Source organism: Dama dama, chromosome 15 (genome assembly GCF_033118175.1).
Source record: "Dama dama isolate Ldn47 chromosome 15, ASM3311817v1, whole genome shotgun sequence".
Classification (NCBI taxonomy): Eukaryota; Metazoa; Chordata; class Mammalia; order Artiodactyla; family Cervidae; genus Dama; species Dama dama.
The window spans coordinates 46,482,043-46,504,972 of record NC_083695.1 but is presented as its reverse complement, the minus strand read 5'-3'; the positions used below and the strand labels follow the sequence as shown (position 1 = coordinate 46,504,972).

Sequence of the window (22,930 nt, the reverse complement as noted above, 5' to 3'; positions counted from 1 at the left end):
ATTTTAAACTTTATTTTAGTGTGAATAGCTTGGAGTTAAAAAGTCAGATGACTCCATTCATTGTGTAAATCTTACAGAATATCTGAAGCCTCCACACGGCTAAATTGTCTGGGTAGATGGTGTCTTCATCACCCCTCCCTTGAGTACTGTGGCTTCTGTGGTAGGGGTGAGTTGGACCCTGGTTTGGAGGGTTTGGCTGTATACATGCCTAGTTCTAGAAGGGGAGGGCTGTTGTTATTTTCAGATGCCAAGAGGAGTCAAGTCCAGGAGGATAAATGTTGAAAAAGTCTCTTGGATTCGAAATTTGGAGGTCTGAGCAAGGGGGCCATCCATGAGGGAGGGAGGAGGTTGTATGAGAACTAGGATAGCTGACATTAGTAAATGCGTACCACTTGGCAGTGCTTCAGTCTCTGTGGGTCCAGTGGTTTAGTCCTCACGGCCCCGTAGGAGACAGGATCCTGAGCCGAGAAAGCTGAGGTCTTTTGCCTAGGGTAGCAGCGAGTGAGAAGGCTGGGGTTGGGGTGGAGCTGAAGGTGGTTTGGGTCAGGAGGGAGGGGTCTGTCAGCATGGACTGGTGCCGTGGACCCAGAAGGGCATGGCCTCAGTGAGGACTTGATGAGGACAAGCTCACACTTCTGCAGGTCCCAGCCCTGGCTAGAAATGGTGCTGAAGGCTGTGCCTCCCACGCTCCCAGCTGCTCTGTCTCCATTTTATTGTCTTCACAGAGCCTCTTCCTCTTGTCTAGAGTCAATCCCTTTGCATTGTGATTGTACCATGTTTATCCTTCAATTAGACTTCTGTTTGTACTGCACTGAAATTCAGGTCACAGTTAGGCAAAGGCCAAATTACATTGTAGAGCCTGATTTGCTTGTGCCTTAAAAACAAAGCAAGCAAGCAAACAAACAAACAAAAAATACCCCAAATCATTTGATCTCTAAAAATCTGAATTTGGTTAAAATTTAATCTAGATATAACCCAGAAACTATAATTATTTATTGACAGTTCTTGTCATCAGTTTTTGGGAGTTAATTGCTTTCTTAAGAAATAAACTTATATATATATTTTTTCCTTTTTCTTTTCTTGTAGTAATCTGTATTTTAAAGAGAGAAGAAAAAGTTAACTCCCTAAAGGAGGTTTCATAGAGAGCATCTTGGCTTCTTTTAAATGACGAAGCTAAGACACAAATGAAGACTAATTCTGCTTCGTGCTCTGCACACACCTCTCATCCTCAGCTCCAGTGCATAATTGTCTGCATCAGTCTTAATTTACTCTGTGAGATCTGGACTCCTAACTGAGGGTATTTCATCTGCTCAGATGTGCCAATTAAGTCCACCCAGATAGACCATAAAAAGGCAGATAAGAAAAGTAAAACACTGAGTATCTCAATTTAGCAAATTAGACTAATCTGGGAGGGATTCTTAGCTGTCTGAAATAGAAAACCTATTGCACCACAGAAATGCAAACTATATTAAATACCCAGCTTGGTGCCTTGAATATATTTTTAAAAATCAAATTGTACTCACTGTGCTTCTGTTGTAGAATTTCTTTCATGGATATTGCAATAAGTGGAGAATGATCCTGATATTGAAATTTCACCCTACATTAGGAATGATTTAACTGTATGATGTGTGACTTTCCCCTCACAATCACTACAGATCTTAGTGGCCCTTGCAACTTAAAACTGAAAACAGAGCAATAAGGTCAGTTGTAAATTTCAAGCAGCAAAATATGTGACTTCCTTGGAAATTTTGGAGAGGGCATATTCATTTTATTAATTTATGATCTCAGCCTCCTAGTATTTGACAATTCCCATTAAGAGGTATAGTTTGCTTTTTCTCTAGGTTGGTATAGGCATTTGAGTATAGGCAATACAGATTGAAGGTTTGTGACACCTGCCTTAAGCAAGTCTATCATTGCCATTTTTCCAGTAGCACTTGCTTACTTCATATCTTTGTGTCACATTTATAATTCTCACAGTATATCAGACTTTTATTATTGTATTTGTTGTGGTGATCTATGATCAGTGATCTTTGATGTTGCTATTGCAAACAGGTTGACTCTTTAAAGGCTCAGATGATGGTTAACAGTTTTTTAACTAACCATTTTTTAATTAGGGTATGTACATTGCTTTTTTAGACATAATGCTATTGCATACTTACTGGACTGCAGTATAATGTAAACATAACTTGTATATGTATTGGGAAACCACAGAATTCATATGTCTCGCTTTATTGCAATATTTGCTTTGTTGTGGTCTGGAACTGAACCTGTGATATCTCCAAGGTGTGCCTGTGTATTGTTTTGTCTGGTATTAAGTATATTATGTGTTTTTTCTTGACGAGATCTCTAGTCTTTCCTATTCTATTGTTTTCCTCTATTTCTTTGCATTGATCACTGAGGAAGGCTTTCTTATCTCTTCTTGCCATTCTTTGAAACTCTGCATTCAAATATATATATCTTTCTTTTTCTCCTTTCCCTTTAGCATCTCTTCTTCTCTCAGCTATTTGTAAGACCTCCTCAGACAACCATTTTGCCTTTTTGCATTTCTTTTTCTTGGGGATAGTCTTGATCACTACCTCCTGTACAATGTCACGAACCTCCATCCATAGTTCTTCAGGCATGGACTAGAGATCTCTTCAAGAAAATTAGAGATACCAAGGGAACATTTCATGCAAAGATGGGCACAATGAAGGACAGAAATGGTATGGACGTAGCAGAAGCAGAAGATACTAAGAAGAGGTGACAAGAATACACAGAAGAACTATACAAAAAAAGATCTTCATGACCCAGATAACCATGATGGTGTGATCACTCACCTAGAGCCAAACATCCTGGAATGCGAAGTCAAGTGGGCCTTAGGAAACATCACTATGAACAAAGGTAGTGGATGTGATGGAATTCCAGTTGAGCTATTTCAGATCCTAAAAGATGATGCTGTAAAAGTGCTGCACTCAATATGCCAGCAAATTTGGAAAACTCAGCAGTGGCCACAGGAATGGAAAAGGTCAGTTTTCATTCCGATTCCAAGGAAAGGCAATGCCAAAGAATGTTCAAACTGTATGCAGGTCAAGAAGCAACAGTTAGAACTGGACATGGAACAACAGACTGGTTCCAAATTGGGAAAGGAATATGTCAAGGCTGTATATTGTCACCCTGCTTATTTAACTTATATGCAGGGTACATCATGCGAAATGCCGGGCTGGATGAAGCACAAGCTGGAATCAAGATTGCCAGGAGAAACATCACTAACCTCAGATATGCAGATGACACCACCCTTATGGCAGAAAGTGAAGAACTAAAGAGCCTCTTGATGAAAGTGAAAGAGGAGAGTGAAGAAGTTGGCTTAAAGCTCAACATTCAGAAAACTAAGATCATGGCATCTGGTCCCATCATTTCATGGCAAATAGATGGGGAAACAATGGAAACAGGGAGAGACTTTTATTTTTTGGGGCTCCAAAATCACTGCAGATGGTGACTGCAGCCATGAAATTAAAAGATGCTTGCTCTTTGGAAGAGCCACCAACCTAGGCAGCATATTAGAAAGCAGAGACATTACTTTGCCAACAGAGGTCCATCTAGTGAAAGCTAGTAGTCATGTATGGATGTGAGAGTTGGATTATAAAGAAAGCTGAGCACCGAGGAATTGATGCTTTTGAACTGTGGTGTTGGAGAAGACTCTTGAGTCCCTTGGACTGCATGGAGATCCAACCAGTCCATCCTAAAGGAAATTAGTCCTGAATATTCATTGGAAGGACTGATGCTAAAGCAGAAACTCCAGTACATTGGCCACCTGATGTGAAGAACTGACTCATTTGAAAAGATCCTGATACTGGGAAAGATTGAAGGGAGGAGGAGAAGGGGATGACAGAGGATGAGATGGTTGGATGGCATCACCAACTCGATGAACATGAGTTTGAGTAGACTCCGGGAGTTGATGATGGACAGGGGATCCTGGCATGCTGCAGTCCAAGGGGTCACAGAGTTGGACACGACTGAGTGACTTAACTGAACTAATGTGTTTTTTCAGCCCAGGTTATCTGTAATCAGAAGAACTGTTAAACTGATTTCACTGTTACTTGGATAAGTTAGCAGGTGTCCAGTGAAGAGTGAGTTTTGACCCAACCTGCACAGCAGCACGGTGTGGAGGGAATCATGTTATTGTACAAACAATGGCCATCTTTCCTCTCCTTAGACTTTCACACTGATGTTTCTTGAGCAAATTTGAATTGACGTTTTAGGGTTTAGTTTGTTCTTGTACAAGTGTTTTCATTGTATAGCATTTAGAGAGATGATTATTGACCTTTTTGGCTGCTGCTATGAGAAAAAGGGTGATTTTTTTTGCAAGTCTGAAAATGTTTTTGAAACTCAAGATTATGTAACAGGAGCACAGACTCCAGGTTAGAATCTTCACATTGGTGATCTTGAGCAGGCTGCTTTACCTGTCCCTGCCTACCTTTCTTTAATTAAGAAAGAGATTAAGAATAGTATCTGTCTATAGAGTTGTAAAGATTAAATTATTTAATACATGTAAATACTTAAAGCAGTACCCAGCACGCTTAATCAGTTACTCTTAGTTGTCGTTATTAGGGTGTTTCCTGCCTCTAAATTTAAAAAATATATTATGTATTAAAACATAATATGTATGTATATATAATTTCAAAACATAGCTTGTCCACAGCTAGGGGGGCATTTTGGTTGTTGTTCAGTCGCTAATTTGTGTCCAACTCTTTGCGACCCAGTGGACTGTAGCACACCAGGCTTCCTTATATCCCAGAGTTTGCTCAAACTCATGTCCTTTGAATTGGTGATGCCATCCAACCCATCCTCTGTCGCCGCCTTCTCCTCCTGCCCTCAATCTTTTCCAGCATCAGGGTCTTTTCCAGAGTTGTCTCTTCACATCATGTGGCCAAAGTATTGGAGCTTCAGCTTCAGCCCTTCCAGTGAATGTTCAAGGTTGGATTTCTTTTAGGATATATGGCATAGTGGGTGCAAATCACAGGCCATGGGGTCAGAATGCCTAAGTCTTACCAAGTAGCTATAAGGTCTTGTGTATCTCCACATCTGTAAATGACAGTACCTTCTTCAAGGGTGATGTTAGAATTACGAAAGGTAACACCTGAGACATTTGGCAGATGTCAGACACTCAACAAAAATTAGTTAGTGTTGATATTTGTATGTCCACTAGGTAAAGCATTTTCTAGTAAGATTTCATCAAGCCAGTAAGAGGGTCTGTGAGAGTCATGAGGAAGAGCTTATGTAAATATCTGTGTGTATGAAGAGAGAATGTTTTTCCAGGGTAAAAAGCACTTTTAACAGTTGTATTTAATATGCATTGCCAACTCATACTGCATATGCTCTTATAAACTTAGTTTTGTTTAATGTTAGGCTTTTTTTTTACCTTTCATATATTATATTCTTATTAATATGACTGTGTCCACTTAGTGATAAAATATGTATATAAGTACATTATTAACAGTTGGGGAGAAATAAAAAATTATTTCTCCTTGGAACACACTAGGGGGCACTAGACATCTGCCCAGGGGGCATTCTTCTAACCAGTAGCCTACTCGTTGGTTCTGAGTGTGGGTGGGTCAAGATTACACTGGTTCTTTAGTTTTCTCTGTTCAGAGGTCAGTGTTCCAGATCCTTCTCTTGTGCCTTGTAAAGCTTGGTTTTCTGCATCTTTGCTGCACTCAGTGAGTGCTCAGAGTGACCATGATAATCTTGATCTTGGCTGATAGTACAGGCACAGTAGCGTGATGACCTTCTAGACTTGGTACACTTAACTCCTGCCCACCTTAGATTGCAGTTCCACAGTGTCTTGACATTTGTTACTGTTCACATTTAACCTACAATTAATTCAGATTTCTCAGTTTTGCATTTTTGTGTAATCTGCCAATAATTGTGATATAGTATCTGACATGTATGCAGTATTAAAAATAGTTTGCAAAGCATATAGTAAACATATTACTTCATTTAATCCTATAAGGACCTATTATTTGGCTCATTTTGTGGTCGAGGAGACAAATGCAGTGTTGTTAAATGATATTTCTGAAGTTCAGACCTCCCCTTACTAGTTATAGACCTGTAATGTAGCTCTCTGGCTACATCCAGTATCTCCTTCTCAGTGGGTAGCTTACATTTGTGTTTTTTGCTGGTTCTGCTCTGGTAGCTGCCACTGGAGTCTGAGGGACTGGAGGAGTTAGAAAACCTCCCAGTGAGTAACACATTCACCTCATTTTGTTGGGTTGCAGCTGTGACTATTATATGTATGGATTAAAGAAAAGATGAAAGTGGGAACACTAGAAACATTATTTCCTTTCTGGTAATGTAAATATAGATTAGGGCTATGCAAACTTCTTTTTTCCTCTGCTAAGAGATTAATCCTTTCATAAAAAGTTGCATCTTTGGCCCAGCCTTTCCCACCTGGTCCTTGGGAGCCTTGGACCCAAACTCAGGACTCCTTATTTTCTTCCCATCAGCTGGTGTGCAAAAACCAATCCTGTTGCAAAGTGAATCCCCTAGGAAACCCAGAAAAACAGGAATGAGGAATTGAAAACAACTTACAAAATTTTTGTCATTCAAATGTAATGAGCTTACTCTCCTCTTTTTTTTTTTTCCCCTCCTTATAAAATTCTAAATTAAACAACTCTGACTTTGCAGTCGCTCTTGGCCAAGCCTCATTCTTTGCAGCGGACCCAGCCATGTTTATACAGTGGCTACAGCCCAGAGTAGTATTTCAGAGTCATGCATGTAGAAGGGGCAGGAAGTGCGGCAGGAGGCAGACCTAAAGGAGCTAGAACAGGACGTTTCTTGAACCATTTCTGAGGGACGTATTTTATGACCATTTTCAAGCTATGGTTCTCTGCCCGTGGGTCCTCCTCACCCAATTCTGAACTCTGTTGATTCATTCCTTTAGCATTTATCAAGCCTCTGGTGAGGTGGGCATTATACTAGTCTTTAAAGATATGAAAATGACTGAGACCATCTCTGACCTCAGGTGGCTCCCTGTCTAACAGGGGAGACAGATACAGATTTCAAAAGATGCTCACACTCTGGTAGTGGAGACATCAGGTGTGCCCAAGGTGCGTGGTGTTAGGAAGGCACCTGGAGGACGGGACATCTAACTGGCTGGTTGCACAAGACTTCTTCCAGAGGTGCTGCTCGGGCTGAGGTCTGAAGGGTCCCCAGGCACGTGAATGAAATTGTGTGTTGCGGGAGGGAGGTTGGGGACAGTACAGGGCATGCAGATGAGTGGGCTCCAAGGTTCGGCATGGTGGCAGCTGACTGTGTTCTGCTCTGGCATTTTGAACGTCCTTGAGATGCTGGAAATTCTCCTTCGAAAAGAAATTAACTTCTCAGATGTATTCTCAGGGTTCCATCAACAAGGCATGCCGGTAGGTTACAACTGAAGGACATACTGTTCCTGTGCAGTTGAGCTGGTTGTGCAGCGTTGCTGCCTGTTGGGCCCTGGGTCCGAGCCGCTGCTGACAGATCGTTATTGCAGTATCAGCCCCAGGGCCCCCAGCCTGGGCCAGGTTCTCACTCCTGCCCGAATGCGGCGAAGCCAAGGAGCATTTGCCCTGCCTGCATCTGATTGGAATTGTAAGTTTATGTTTATTACTGGGTTCTCTTCTAAGTAGCTGCCAGCAGCGTCAGCAGTGGGCTGACTACGGCGATCGTGTGGGGAGCTGGAAACCCTGCCAGAGAACACCAGGCCCGCTTGGTTTTATGTGGCTGCAGCTGTGACTCTTACATGTGTGACTCTTTTAAAACGAGGGGCTAGAAAACATGCAAAGTGATTTCTTTTTCAAAAATGTAAATATTGGACTATTTACCGCCCCATTCTACTTTTAAAATCCATCATCTAACTTATTTATTGAAATAACTGAATTGAGACATTTCTGAGGCCATTTTTAAGATTTCAGATCTCTGGGTCCAGATCTTAATTTTGACTCACTCCCAACCATTTTTAGGTTAATCTGTAGTTATCTTGTTGTTACTATCATATAAAAAGGTGGCCATACTTCATGACAATTTACTATTTACAAATCTGTTATTGAACTTCTAAATTGACATTTTCCAGCAGATATCTTCTGATGGCTAAGTGTCTTTACTCATGGTGATCGTGCTCCTCACAGTCATTTACTGAGCATCCGTTTGACAGATTGTCATCATTTTTGAGCAGATGTACCTGTTCCAGAGTCTGGTCACGTGTTCGTGCTGCGTTGTCTTCTCACGTGCAGATTGTGTTGAACTGTGTTTTGCCTCTGTTTATTCCGCTGTAAATGAGCATTGTGACAGTTCTCTCAGGGTTGTGTGAGGTTTTAGTAAGTACATATGATTATGTATAATACATTAATTCGTTGAGCACCTATTATATTCTTGTCTTATGATAAGTGCTTTATATGTGGCACCTCATTTAATCCTCCCTCAAATCCAGTGACATAGATGGCATTCTTTGCTAAAGAGGTTAAGTTGCTTGCTGAGGGCTGAAGTGGTAATACATGGCAGTAGGATTTGATTCTGGACCATCTGAGCCTGGGGGTTTGGGCCTGTGCTCATTGGGCATACGTCAGACCCGCTTTATTCGCAACACGGAAGCCCCTTTTATACCTGAAGACTGGGCAGGCCGCTCAGCCTGCCAGTCTGCAGGACCAGCGAGTTAACCACACTGAAGAGAGCAGTTTTAGACCCTGTTGGCATCTGAGATGGGAAGACATCTGTTTCTGTCAGCGTGGAAGTGAATCTGGCCCTCCTCTACCCCACTAGCGTGCCACGTGGTACTTCTTGCTGACCAACACTTGGTGCTGCCCGCGTTCGTGGCGCTGGTTAGACGGTCAGGTCTCTTGGTTGTTTGCCACGTGAGGAATTACTGCTCTATATACCAGGGGAATCTCTTAGCTGGAGCCACACGTGCATGTGGTTTTATAACGCTGGTGTTTTCTGTCTTTAATATGTGCATACGATTCTACTGGAGCAATTTGTCTTCACAACGATACAAATACTTGTAGGCAATAATGATTTTTTTCCCCACCGCCTTTAGTCATCTGTTAGCCAAACTGGATAAATGTTTGTCTCTTTTCATCTTTCTTTATGAAGCGGAAGGCACTGGAATGCAATCATTCTGTAGTGGCTTATGCGGTTTCCTAGGTGCTGTGTGTTCTGTGGCAACATGACGCCTATATATTTCAGAGAGGAAAGAGTGAGAGGGAGGAAGTTGAAACTCTGTTGAAGCAGCACGATGTGGTGGGAAATTTAATAGCCACAAAGATGAACTGGCTAGGTCTAAGGAAGTAGCTCTCATTTGTCAGTGAAGTTTAAGGTGTGAAACTCTTGGATGCAGAATATTCAGTGACCTTGCTGTGCAGAACTTATAAAGCCAGCATCTTCTGGTGCTTTTCTTTTTCTTCCTGTAAATTATTTTTGAGTAGATGCAAAATGAAGTATTTTTAAGTGGCTGTGATTTTTTTTTCTCAAAATTTATATTATCCACAAAATTTGCTAAAAAGAAATTTATTATGCAGATGTTTGGTTCTGAGCTCTGATTTTAAGAATTTGGGTACTGAGGGCTATCTCATTATCTGAAATTGCTTGCTTGCTAAATTTCAGATAATGAAAATCAGATATGTATATATATATATATATATATATATATATATCAGGAAAATGGATATACATCATTTTAGTTTCTAAGTTCTAATTGTAAGGGATACTTTTATATCAGAATTTCTCAGCCTGGCACTGTTGATATTTGAGGCTGGGTAATATTTTGTTGTAGAGGACTGTCTTGGACATTGTAGGATGTTTAACAGCATCCTGGCCTCTACCTGCTAAATGCTAGTAGTATGTCTCCCTGCCCCCCAGCACTTGGAACAACCAGATTGTCTCCATTGTCAAGTTATCCTGGGGTGTGAGTGGGGGTCACCCTCAGAGGATGCCCAGGTTGCCCCCCACCCTCGCCGTTGAGAAGCACTACTATATACCATTGTGCTTACCTGAGTTTGTAGATAATGTGCAACTCAGAAGAGGAGCTAAGACTGTTAGAGCCACTTAGAGGTACTTCCTGAATTGCGTGGTGATGACTTTTAAGAAAGAAAAATACTAATTGAAGAGAGGAAGAGATTGCCTTTAGAGGTTAGGCACAAAAAGGCCATTAAAATTTTCCCAAAAAAAAAACACTGTCACATATTAAACTTCATGGTTATGTGATGGCTTTTTTCTTAGGCTTGGCCTTGTACTGCCTTTTCTGTTGTCTGTTCTCTGGAAATCAGCAGCAGTGCTTATTTATAGGTTCTCCTAGTGCCCTGTGAAGTAGTTTCAGATCACCAACTAGTTCTTCCTTACTGATCACAGTTAAGCCTCAGCTAGCCCTTCTTTTCCTTACTCTGAAGCGCTGAAATTTTCACCAGGCTAGAATTCATCAGAGGACGTGCTTTTAAGGCCTTCCAGCATCTACGCACGGGGTTGCCTCTTGCCCGTGTGTTTGGCCTCTGTGCTGGTTTGGTAATTGGTGTTGGAAAACACGTTCTTCCACTTGGGCCGCGTGTGCAATATTATCCTCTCATGTTTTCCTCTACCTTCCCTCACACTTTCTCTGTTAGTCCTGCATAGTCAGGGCAGATTAATGACGTCTTAAATGCGTTGCTGTTCTTATCCCCTTCCTGTGAGCTTTCTACTTGGAAGGCATTTATCTGTGTTACTGCGCTATTTCATTTCCGCCATTTTGTGAAATTCAAAGTGTCAGTTGCGTGCATACTGCAAAAAGCTGTCCTATTATTTTGGAAGCAACTAGAATGTGAGGCTATTGACTTTTTTTTTTCCCTCTCTTATGACACCAGTGTCCATTTTAGTTATATGGGTGCAGAATTAGTCTGACTAAATGACTGTACCTCCCCAGTAGCCTTGCTGTATCACTAATACTCTCAGATCTTTAGATGTTTCTTTTGTTATACATACATGGAGTCACCCTTCTGAAATATAAATGTTCATCCTATTTCGTATCTGAAAAGCATCATATAACTAAATTTATAACTTAGATATTATTTAGCAAACACTTTCTTTTCTCAGTCGTACAATTATCCATACTTTGATATTGTTGATGCCTGTCCCTAATTAAGTAATCAACATGTGAATCTGATACACAGTAATTTTGACCGAAAACTTGCTTTATATTCCAAGAGGTTGTGCTGTTTTATGCTATGGCCATCATATCTTTAGCACAGAAATAGTAATTATAAATAAAATTTATTTTTTCTTACATTGTCATTTTGGAGCTATGACATTTAGTATCTATAAATTTAGTTATATTGAAATTTCCACTGAATCTTTTCTAGAATTAAGTTCATATATCTTAGGAACTAGCAGCGGAATTTTCCCTTAGGGTATGCCGGGAGAGGAGCAAGTAGTTTTGATAATGAAATGAGACCTTACAGGAATATTTCTAGAGCAGCTATAATAATTCAAATGAGAATTGAATTGAAGAGGAGGGAAAAGAGAATCTTTTTTTTCTCTCTTGAACATCAGTGTTTTGGGTAATGATGGCAGCAGAAAGCTAAAGGACTGTTCTATTTTGTCTGTTTTTTTTTCTTTGTATTACTTTGAACTATCTATTTTAATCTGGTTTGGAACCAAAGTAATGAAAATATGGTTTTTGTTATCCTGGCAGGAGATGGAAGAAACTGAGACTGAAGGACAAAGAGCAGAGTTTGAGGCTTGAAGATGATTCTGAGGAAAGCGATGCTGAATTTGACGAAGGTTTTAAAATGCCGGGTTTTCTGTTCAAAAAACTTTTTAAGTATGTGCCATGTGTTCCTTCCTTTACATCTGTCATCAAGCCATTGTGTACAAATTAATATTTTAGGAACTACATAGTAGTTAACCTGTGGGCCCTTAAGGTACTTGCAGCAATTTATTTTGAATACGGTTTACTGTCAAATGAAATTTTAGCCACATGCTGTTCATTAAAATTAGATGATAATAAATTGACTGAAGTGTGCGTTCAGTGTGTTTATAAACTTACAAATCTATGTGGACCTGTCTCAGCCGACTAAAAACAACACTTTAAAAGCTATTTATATCAAGTTATTTTGTTGTTGTTTTTAGCATTTTTAAGGGGCCAAACCTCTAATTTCTTAAATCAGATTAATTAAGAAGAATTGCTTATTAAAATCAATATTGCAGAGGTCTTATACTTCTGTGTTGAAAAAAAAAACTTTGTAGAGATTATTTTTTTGAATGTCTTGTATTATACCTAAGGGTATAATACTTTTGAGCTGACCAAATGTGTATCTAAGTATTTCCTGTAGATGTGATTCTTACATCAAAAGAGAAGATGTAGGCAAACACCTTCAGGACTGAAAAACTATGTTTTATATGTGAAATGGCCCAGGGTTGCAGATAAATGGATACCCTGTGGTAGATGCGTGTCCATAGCCTACAAGGTCCAGTACAGTCTCCGTGATGAATGTAAATACTGAGCCAGGGTTTCAGTCTCATCCCTCCTGGGATTTACTTAACAAGGTACTTTAAGAAAGCTTCCTTGATGCATATAGGAAGTTAAAGTGTTAAGTAGCTTCTTTCTGTCTCTTGTATCATCACTTGGTAGTTGGGTGCAGGATGTAAACATCTTTCTTTGAGACAATTGGGTTTAATCTCCTTCATAGATTCAGCTGATAGCCATGCCTGAAACTTGTGCAAGATGTCTACTTAAAAAGAGCCTGCTTTTTATATTTCCTCTCAAAGAGCTTTTATTATAATTTTAACTTTTCTCTTGAGGGTGGAGGGGACAGAGGGAGTAGTTATTTTATCCCAATGAACATATAAGAAAGCTGAATGCTAAAGATGTGAAATATCTTGGTTGGGTTGCTATACTGGACAGAACTATAAAGAAGAACTGTGGGGAATCTCTATAAATTTTTGGAGATGTTTTATAGCCTGTAGAAGTGGCTACTTTGGCTGTTGCTTTTCCCAAATGAAAATTAACTATGGAAATATAAATAGAGATAATATTTATTGGCAACTCTTTTCATCTTCTCTAAAGTGATTTCTTACTAAGAAACAGGCCAAATAGTATCTGTGTTGTACTAGCGGAAGGAATACCCAGGTTACAGATTAACTTAATGAAGACAGGATACTTCTACGTGAGTGTTAAGTGATTTGGCAAATACCCTCAAGAATGAAGTTGAATGTGCATTTTTGTCTAAATGTGGGACTTTCTAGCAAAGAAATTTCAGGGTTAATAGAACTAAACTTTACTTATTATTAAGAGTGTATCAGATTCAGTGTATTGACTGTTAGCCTTATTGTAGTTAGTGTAAATACATGTTGAAAAAAATTTTGTCTCAATTACACATTCCTTGAAAATATTTATTTTCATTTTTCATCTCTCAGAAGCAGAAGTTTCAATATTTCAAATGTTACAAAACTTCTGTTTCTTTTATTCTGCTATATGAAAAAAAATGTAGTATCATTGGCAGAGTCTCCATTTTTCTTTCATGATTGAGTTTTAGCCAGGCCAATTTAATTTTAAGCTGTAGATATATTTTTACTGTATTTACCACACTCTGTGGAATGAAATTAACAGGATATATTTGTACACAAAGGAGTCAGCAGATGCTGTTATCTATTTAAGTGCTATTTGCTGCACGATCCTGGTTAACTTTTGAAATTCTGTTTTGAAAATTTACTCAACAAATATATTGGACTCTGTGATTTAGCAATCAAGTGACAAAATTCAATCTTTTGACCTTACTTTTAGCCACACTAGTAAATGCAGTCTTAGGTTAATGTGACAGTGCCAAAATACACCAGTTATCTGTGGTTCTTTTGTGGTGCTTCAGTCTCATGGGGGAAGCAGAGTATAGTAATTTTGTTACTCTTTTACAGCAGTTTGTAAAAATCTTTAACTTTTCCTGAAGAGTAATTTTTATGTTTTCAAATGATCTGAAAACTGAATTCCATAGCCTGCTTTCATTTAAAGTATGGAATTGTTTTACAGTGTTTTATTATTAAGGAAATTAAAGCAATAAAACCTGAGTCAGTTAGTGATACTGCTGGAATCAGAGCCCAGTCCCGGCAGTGCTCATCCAGTGATGCATGCCTACCATCCAGTGTGCTGACGCAGCCCAAGGGCCTTCAGAGAAAGAGGCATCTGTTCTTCGCCATCTTTGCACAATGTCCCCAGGTGTGGTTAGGGATTTCCATGTAGTGAGGTGATTTACAAGGCTGCCTAGTGGGTGTTTTTCCTTAAGTCATTTCTTTAGTGTTAATCAACTTCTTATACACACAACCGTATGTTGTTTGGATGACCTTGGAAATTGTAGATGAGGAGACATTGAGCACACTCTCTGCCTCTCATGGGTCACCTAGAATCCGGATGCCCTAACTCCCCCTGGATACCATGCTGGTCACCCTTTGGTACTCCTTTCATTGTTTCTCGATTGTCCCTCTCTAGGTTCTTTCAGTTAATTGGCCCCAGACAGAGAGGGATTGGAGCCGTGTTGGGTGGAGACAGTGTCATGTAGTGGGAAAGCTTTGGAATGACCTCTGGAAGATTTTGGCCCCTGTTCTTCCCAGAGGAGTTGGCCCCCTAGTTTTGTACCTCAGTAAAAGGAGGCTAGTTGACTGGAATTTAGTGGATTGTGAACGTACATCAGTTTTTTGGGGAACTTTTTGGACTACATTTTTTTCCACAGCTGATTTTCAAAATACTGGGGGAAAGTTAACGATGACATACTTACTGAGAGAAGAGTAAATAAAACTAGTTTCACAGGGACTGAAATCCATGAGATTTTAGGTAGAGATACCATGTACCAAAGAGTAAACAGTTGGGCAGTAAAACAACAAAATCGCCTTCTTTTAGGGTAGCCATCTCACTAGCCTTGGTATTTTCTTTGGGAGGGAAAAAAAATCTTTAGCTTTCATTGTCTTTTAAGTGCTTTTTCCTTTAGATTTTTAAACTTGGCATATAATTTTTATGCCATTCCATAGTGTTAAATCTTTCTTTCATTCTCAGAAATGCGTTTTGCTTTTTTCCTTTTTAAACTTCACTTTTAGATTATTGCATTAAACATACCATTGATGGGAAAGGGCAAATACCAACCCTCTTTTTTTTTAGAGGGGAGTGTATTATTTCTATTTGACCTGTACTTATTTAAAATCAAGCTTAAAATTTATTTAAAATTTTAATAGCACTGACCTTTGTATCTATGATAAAGTCACTGAATCAAGTTCTACTTTAAAATATTAAAACACCTTTTGTGTTTTTGAGCCTTTAAACTGTTTTTGGTTTTTTTTGCCTCTGCTAGTAGTATGACAGACTCATCTGTTATGTACTAATTTTGTGATTAGCCCTATTCTTTAGACTTGTTTATGGCCTTAAAATTTAATTTTTCCTATAAAAAGATAATATGATTACCAAGTGACTTTTCAACAGTATATACTGTAAATTATAGTCTTCTTTGTCTTGCTTTTTTATGCTGTTCAGATTGGAAAAGTAAATGTTAATGCATCTTTTCATAGAAAAATTATCAGAACTTTATATAACTAAAAAACATTCTGAGTTTTTTTTCAGGAAGATATTGAATAAAAGATAATAAGTTTATGCTTGTTTACCAGGCTATTTCTAATGCTGAAAAAGAAATGAAATAGTCCCTAATTACCCTATCTATCAGTTTAATTAGAAATGTGTTAATGTTCTGTAAAGAAAAATGTGTGATTTTATGCCTTAGGTAATCAAAAATGTATGACCTTATAAATATAATACTCATGTAAAACACACATCCGGCATGTTTCTCTGACTGGTACTAGAACCTCGCTAAATGATTAATTCATGAGTGCTTTCTGTTATGATCTGTATTACCCACCATTTGCCATTTTCCTTTCTTGTTGGTGTTTGTTGTTGTAGGTACCAGCAGACAGGTGTTAGGTGGCTGTGGGAATTGCACTGCCAGCAGGCAGGAGGGATTCTGGGAGACGAAATGGGATTGGGCAAGACCATCCAGATAATTGCCTTCTTGGCAGGTCTGAGCTACAGCAAGATCAGGACTCGTGGTTCAAATTACAGGCAAGTGCTCCTCTGCAGACTGTCAGTCTGTGGAGCTCAATTAATATTTCATCAGATGTATTGCTGTGGAGGAGGGTCTTGTGAATTATTGATGACATTTCAATTACAATATTCCTTTAATTCTTTTAGTGGGGGACATCAAAGGAAAATTTTTACGAGACAATGGAGCTGTAGGGCAGGAGAAATTAAACATGTAACACTTTTAATGAATTCCAGGCATTGATGCTTCATTTTGCAGATGAGCCCCACTAGATATTTTGGGTCAATACAGTGTCTAAGGTTAGCGTCTACAAATGGATTGTTTACAAACTCAATTATGTTAATATCAATAGTTTACACAATATGGAATTTTAAATTAGATGTAATACCTTTAGTTCCATTTATTAAATTTTACATTAAAATATTTGTTCTGGCAGGAGACCAGGTGAGCATTACAGTAAGTACAAAGTCTATTCATGGGAAAAGTTGAATCTTTGGAGGATTTCTTTTGTAATCATTACACGTGATAGCATTTGTAGATAGTGCTTTTTTTTTTTTTAATGACATTACATACTTGTCTGCTCACTATGCTTTCTCCCTGCTCTCCCAGTCTTTAAGAATTTTATATAAATTTGAAAGCCAAAGTCTAAATGATAGAAATATAAAATGATAGAAAATTATTTTTTGGTTGTAATCTTTATTTTCTTTAGGAATTCAAATTATTAAAACTTTAATCTTCTGAAAGAATAAACATTTAAGCTATGCTTGTTCTTTGTGGTAGGACTGAAATAGTTTATCTTGAAATTCAATGAGCATTTCCATATTTAAGCTATAAGTTGACTTTTTATGTAAATCAGTAATGGTAGATGAATAATGTAAATCAATTAGTGCTAGATGAATTATGTGGAATATTTAATTTTAAACCCAGATAATCCAGCAGCTCCTTGGATTCTAATAGGCTTTACCTGATGAGTAACAGCAAGATATTTACCAGACACTTACATCGTAGAAACCCTAGGCAGTCACAGGATGTGATTTGACGACCCCTTTAAAAGAGTGTTAGTGTGCCTGAAGTCAGCCACAGCAGAAAGTGACTGTTTACACTCTGGTTCATCATGAGAAATGTTTAGTGGAATGTTGTGTGTGTTGTGGGTTAAGTTACTTCAGTTGTGTCCAATTCTTTGTGATCCTATGGACTGTAGCCCGCCAGGCTCCTCTGTCCATGGGATTCTCCAGGCAAGATTATTAGAGTTGGTCAAATACAAACCATAATGTGTTAAGTAAAGAACTTTTTATTTTAATCTTCAGAGTTTTTTGCTTTGTTTTTATTCCTTACTTTTCTCATTAATTTAGCAGATCAGCACATCCCATGAGCAGTACTTAAAGTTTTAGGATATTTTAGAAATACTTACACAGTTGTAGGAAGGGAAAAATATATTGGGAGATTTTTAAATATTAAATGTTTTGTTGTTACTACAATAAAGTGTTGAAACAGAGTTTTTTTCTTCCAATACTGAAATTCTACTACATTTCATGTGAAAACATTCCATCCCAATGGAAAAGTCAAAGTTGAAAATGGGCATTTAGTGTTTTCTTACCTAGGTATATCGTTAATTTACCATTTGTAAAGTGCTTTCTCTGTTCTAAACAAGCTGTTTGGTTGGCTTGCCTCTGCATTTCTCGTTTGTTTTGGTTTGGTTTTGATAACTAGAATGCCCCAAGCTGCCCTAGATAGTTTCTAAGACTATCTTTCTTTCCTTAAATGATTTCTGGGATTTTCTTATTTCCCATCTCTTTTCTTCCCTTCCTTTCCTATTATCATGAAACTTGTGTGGGGTCTAATACGCTGGGCCTGGGAAACCTAAAATCATCCCTGCAGTGTAGTTTTGATCGAAAAATTAAAACATGTTCTCTTGAGTGGTGACAATCCAACTAGGAGTGAACTGTGGGCTAATAATGAGCAGCAGCTGTAATCAATTAACTATCAATGTGCATCTCCTTTTTTCCATAATGAAATAGTGTGGCATGTTGGATTATAGCCCAGATCATCTTTATTAAGATAGTATTGGTAGAAGTGGCTTCCCAGAATGCAGTTATATATCAGCCAAACGACTGGTCTCTGTGAATAGAGGTGTTCAGAGGAGCTTGGTCTCTTCTCTGTGCCTGTACCAGGGCAAACTGTATAACATTTTTCTCACAATTTTATAGCATGTCCTCCTCTGAAATTAGGTGAACTTGGAGTCTTCCTCTAGGTTTATGTCCTAAAGAGAAATAGTCGGGTGTATAGTCAAACCAAGTTCTGCATGAGCCAGCATTGCTTCATGGGCTGTGTAAATTTCCTCTGAACTCTTGCAGGCTGTAGATTTTGGGGCTTTTATTTGAATGGTCTTAGGATTGTAATTTTAAGGTCAGTGATCCTGAAACCATGGATGTCTCTGGGATACCAAGAAGGAACTTAATGGTAAAAAGAAGTTTTTTATTTTTGTTTCTTAAATGTGTTTTATATGTAATGTCTTTTAAAAAGAAGGAAAAGCATACTTACATGTGGTTAATAAAAATCTATACTGGTTGTTTTCCCAGTTCCTAATGTATACACTATATACTTTTCTCCTTGCCATTCATATTATAATGATAGGCCCTTGAACTTTATGATGGAGAAGAAATAAATGGTTAACCTTTCAAACTTCAGTTAATACTGTGAAGTCTTGGATATCACTTAGGAAATTCCTAATTACAAATAAATGGCCTGAAAAAGTTAGTAAACTTTCAAAGGTAAATATTTTTACTTTGTAATTCCTGATAAGTTCAAGGCTATGAGTGGCAGATTTCTATCCTGCAGGTTGAAATATTTGACCACGGAGGTATTGTCTTGTATACTTATTAGGTAATCAATGATAATCAAAGATGAAGGAAACTGTAGCCAGTTTGGTAATTGGTACTTAATTGCTCTAGTACATTTAGCCCTTTCTTAAGATCATCTCACTGGTATTGAGGATTGGAGAAGGGTGGTACAGTTGATGTGATTGTTAATGGATGTGATTGCCCCTTCTGTGGTTCTGGAGCAGTCTAGGTCTGCTCCTGGATTCCCACTCTGTGTGAAAACCTCCATAGTTTCCTAAGGGAATGGTAGAAATTGAAGGGCATAATAATGCCAGACAGATGTTAGGCCAGAATAAAATGTTGGCCTTAAATAATATTGTAGCAGTTGACAGCGACCATGTTATAAAAGGAGTATGACCTTTTATATGACCTCAAAATGCTGTATGACCTGCAAAAAACATATGTATGTATTTATGCTTATTTGAAAGTGAGTTTGTTTTTAAATATTTTAGACAGTATGTGCATATTGATAGCTCTCTAATTGCTCTTGGAGGATATAAGAAGTTGCTGTGTTTAATCCTTTTAGGGAGTATTGTCGCAGAAGGGGCCAGGGCTGAGCTATACTCTTCCCAAGGAGTTTGAGGGGACCTGCCCTTGGGGGGACGCTGAGACATTGCTGGGAATTCTTCAGGAGCTGTCAGCTCCTGGCTTCTTGTGATCAGAGCCCATTCTCTGGAGCAGAGGGGCAGGGGCAGTAACTAGCTGAAGGTTGGGAGGATTTAGAAATGGGTGGCGGTATTTTGTTACATTGGAGTAAAAGGGTCAGCCTTATTTAGGTTGTAGCTTGTTTTTCTACAAAGTATTTTTCAGTTGTGCAGATAATTTTTACTATTTCCAGTGCTGTGTGGTTTAGTTTACAAAAAAAAATTTTAAGTTTGAGAATTATTTATTGAACTGTAGCAAAAAAACAAGTCAACCATGATCTCCAACTCAAAAATAATCTCTTTTAATGTTTCAATATAATTTTCTTTCAACCTTTTAAAAGAAGTTTTCATTAAAAAAGCCAATATTCTTTCATTGCCTTCTGTGATCTAGACATTGAGATCATTTAAAGAAGAAGCTACCCCTGTACTGTGAAGGAGCTTAGAAAGGATGTCCTGCACACACATGCACGTGCGCACACACACAGACAGACACACACAGACACACACACACACACAGACACACACACACACACACACACACACACACACAAAGGGTGATATATATTATGACAGGGTTAATGTGGAGTCCTAACTAGTATGGATGCACCAAGGAAGGGTCCTTAACCTACCTGGAGAGAAAGGGACAGGAAGGGAGGAAGTTGAGGGCTGAAGGGCAGGTTGAGGGTGGTTGGAATAAGAGGGAAAGAAGGGACAAGGTGAAGGCTGAGAGGTCAGAGGAGTCTACACTTGGTAAGAAAAGAGTGCTGGCAGGGAGGGGTGCTGAACTGTGAGGGGTCGGTCAGGATGAGGGCTCTGGAGAGCGGTGATGCTGAAGAGGTGGCCCGAGGTCAGATCCTCGTGGTCTCATACAGCAGGGTGAGGTGTTTGGACTGTCTCAAGAGTAAGGAACAAACATGAAAAGGCTCTTAAGCAAAGGGATGAGGCATTCTGATTGTGCTTTCTTAAAAAGGTGGTGCTAGAAAGTGCAGTATCCTGGGTAAGAGATGATAGTGGCCAGAAGGGGAGTGTTAACAGTGGAGAGACAAAGTGATCCAGAGAGGAAGTGTTTGTGATATGAACTCTGTATTGGTTGGATGTGGTGAAGAATAGGAGTGGGCAGAGGCCTGGGTTTCCACCGAGGGTTCCTGGAGAATGGGTGACAGTTCTTTCCATTGGATTAGGAAACCCCAGAGGGGGGACAGTTCAGAGGAGGATGACATGTGGTACTGTGGGGACATCTGAGTGGAGAGACCAGCCGGTAGTTGGACATCCAGGCAAATGGTACTTTGGAGCTCAGAAAAGAGACTGGGGCTGGAGACCTAGATTCACGTTACCAGTGTGAATAGAGTGATTGAAACTGAGGGTTAGTGAGATGGTAGCATGGGGAAAGTGTGTGCAGTGGATAGCTTCAGATAGTCAGCATCCTTGTGGGCAGAAATAGGCAGCAGACAGAGCATGACAGTTTAAAAATCGCCAGTGACTGCTGCAGAGTGAGAGGTAGGCGATATAGGCTCCAGTGTCCTCTGTCAGTCTCGGCTCCTGGTTGCCTCTGGTGGCTGAGTGTGAGTCTGGTGTTGAAGAGATTCCCATAGCCAGTTTGACTTTGGCTTGGGTTTCATGTTCTGCGCTGACTGACACCCGTCTCTCAGCAGGGCTGAAGGTGGAGTAGTAGAAGCGTTGATGTGGTGGGGCTCTGGCTCAGACATGGTTCCATGTGGACATGTAGGAAGGCGGGCAGAAGGGTACTGGTTCAGTCAGGTGCCTGTGGTGTCGTATGGATCAGGATATTTTGACTGCCAGTAAAAAAAATCCTGACTTCAGTTTGGGTTAAATGTTTACATACATGTGATACATCTAGGAACCTACCAAGGAGGTAGATTGTAGACACAGCGTGATCAGAAGCAGCCCAGTGGTCTCCTCGGGGGCCCAGGTTTTCCTGAGGCCAATTCTTTTTGTGGTCATAAGATCTCTCTGCACAGTAACTCAACCGCCAGTGGCTGCTGGGCTCTTCTTTCCTTGTTCACATGCAGCAGGAGAGACCGAGAGATGACACTATCCCTGACCTAGAGCATAAGTGCTTCCTTACCATGAGCCAGCCAGTCTTCCCAGGCCCCTCAGTGGACTGGTGAGCATCTCTAGGGGAATGCTGCGTGCTAACAGGCCGCAGATGAACTGTTTCTGGCGCCTTCCCTCTTTGCCGTAACCAGACAGTGGTCAGAGTCCCATCAAGTACATGTCTGGGAAGGAAGAGGGGACACCTGCACACAGTTGTTCTGTCCGGAAGGAAAAGGGGGAGAGATGGATGTTGACACAGTGGCCATGACCAGTTTTCTGGCTCCCTGTGTGTAAATGAGTTGGAATGATTCCATACATTATGTGGTTTTTAGAAAGACCTTGAAACATTTCCCAGGTGTTACATATTCTTCAAAGATGATTTTAATGGTTATATGATATATTCTGTCTTAACAAATCCTAATAGTATTTACTATATACTGTTCTAAGCACTTTATAGTTATTGATTTAAACTTCATATAACTGGCTGTTGTTCCCATTTTAAGATGAGAAACTGAAGTTCCATTAGTACGTGCAGAGCTGGGGTTCAGACCTAGGCAGTGCTCCTAGCTACTTGCCTGTGCAGTAGTAAAGAAATAGGATGGTTTATTTAGCCTGTCTCTTATTTACAGATGTTCAGGTAGCGCCCACTTTTTCTGCAGTACAAAGAATGCTACAGTGTGTATCTTGGTACACGAATGTTTGTCTTGGGATTATTTGGTCAACATGCGACTGTTGTTAAGGCTCTTGATATGTAACGCTCAGCTGCTTTCCACGAAAACTGTGACTCTTGAACTCCGTTGACTGGGGCTTTCTGGGAGAAATGGTCACTGGTGCTCACCCACTGGTTTTGTATCACATGGAGAAGTGATGTAGTGCAAAAGTAGGCTGCAGCTTTCAGAAGACTGACTTGAGGTGTTACTCCATCTCCTGGTAACCGTGGCACCTTGGGCACACCAACCTTCAGCAGCCTGGACACTGCAGGATTCTTATCCTGCTGGCCTCCCGGGGCTCTTAGACTCAGTGAAATCCTGTGGGTGAAAACTATAAAGCTTCAAACTGATTGAATATGTTCTTATGTTCACCTAGGTTGATATATACCATATATGCCTTCACTAATCTGAAATAGAAGAAGAGAGAAAAATTTCCTTGTTAGGTAGTTTTTGTTTGATTTACTTTACTGTAGATGATATTTTTAACATATTAGCTGGTGGTTCTTGTTAATACATGCATCCACTCATTGATGAATGGGTTGTAGGGATTTCACTAGGTGGATTTATCCTCAGTAGGATTTTCTTTTTCGAGCTGT

General features: G+C 39.5%; 1 protein-coding gene across 1 annotated transcript in view; it reads left to right on the top strand.

The window, feature by feature from the left end:
* The window catches only part of ERCC6 (ERCC excision repair 6, chromatin remodeling factor), a 72,545-nt gene that overhangs the window by 19,005 nt on the left and 30,610 nt on the right, over positions 1-22,930 (top strand). Inside the window, exons 6-7 of the mRNA XM_061162014.1 lie at positions 11,669-11,797; positions 15,908-16,066. Coding sequence (XP_061017997.1) covers positions 11,669-11,797; positions 15,908-16,066 — 288 coding nt within the window. The remainder of the gene's footprint in view (positions 1-11,668; positions 11,798-15,907; positions 16,067-22,930) is intronic.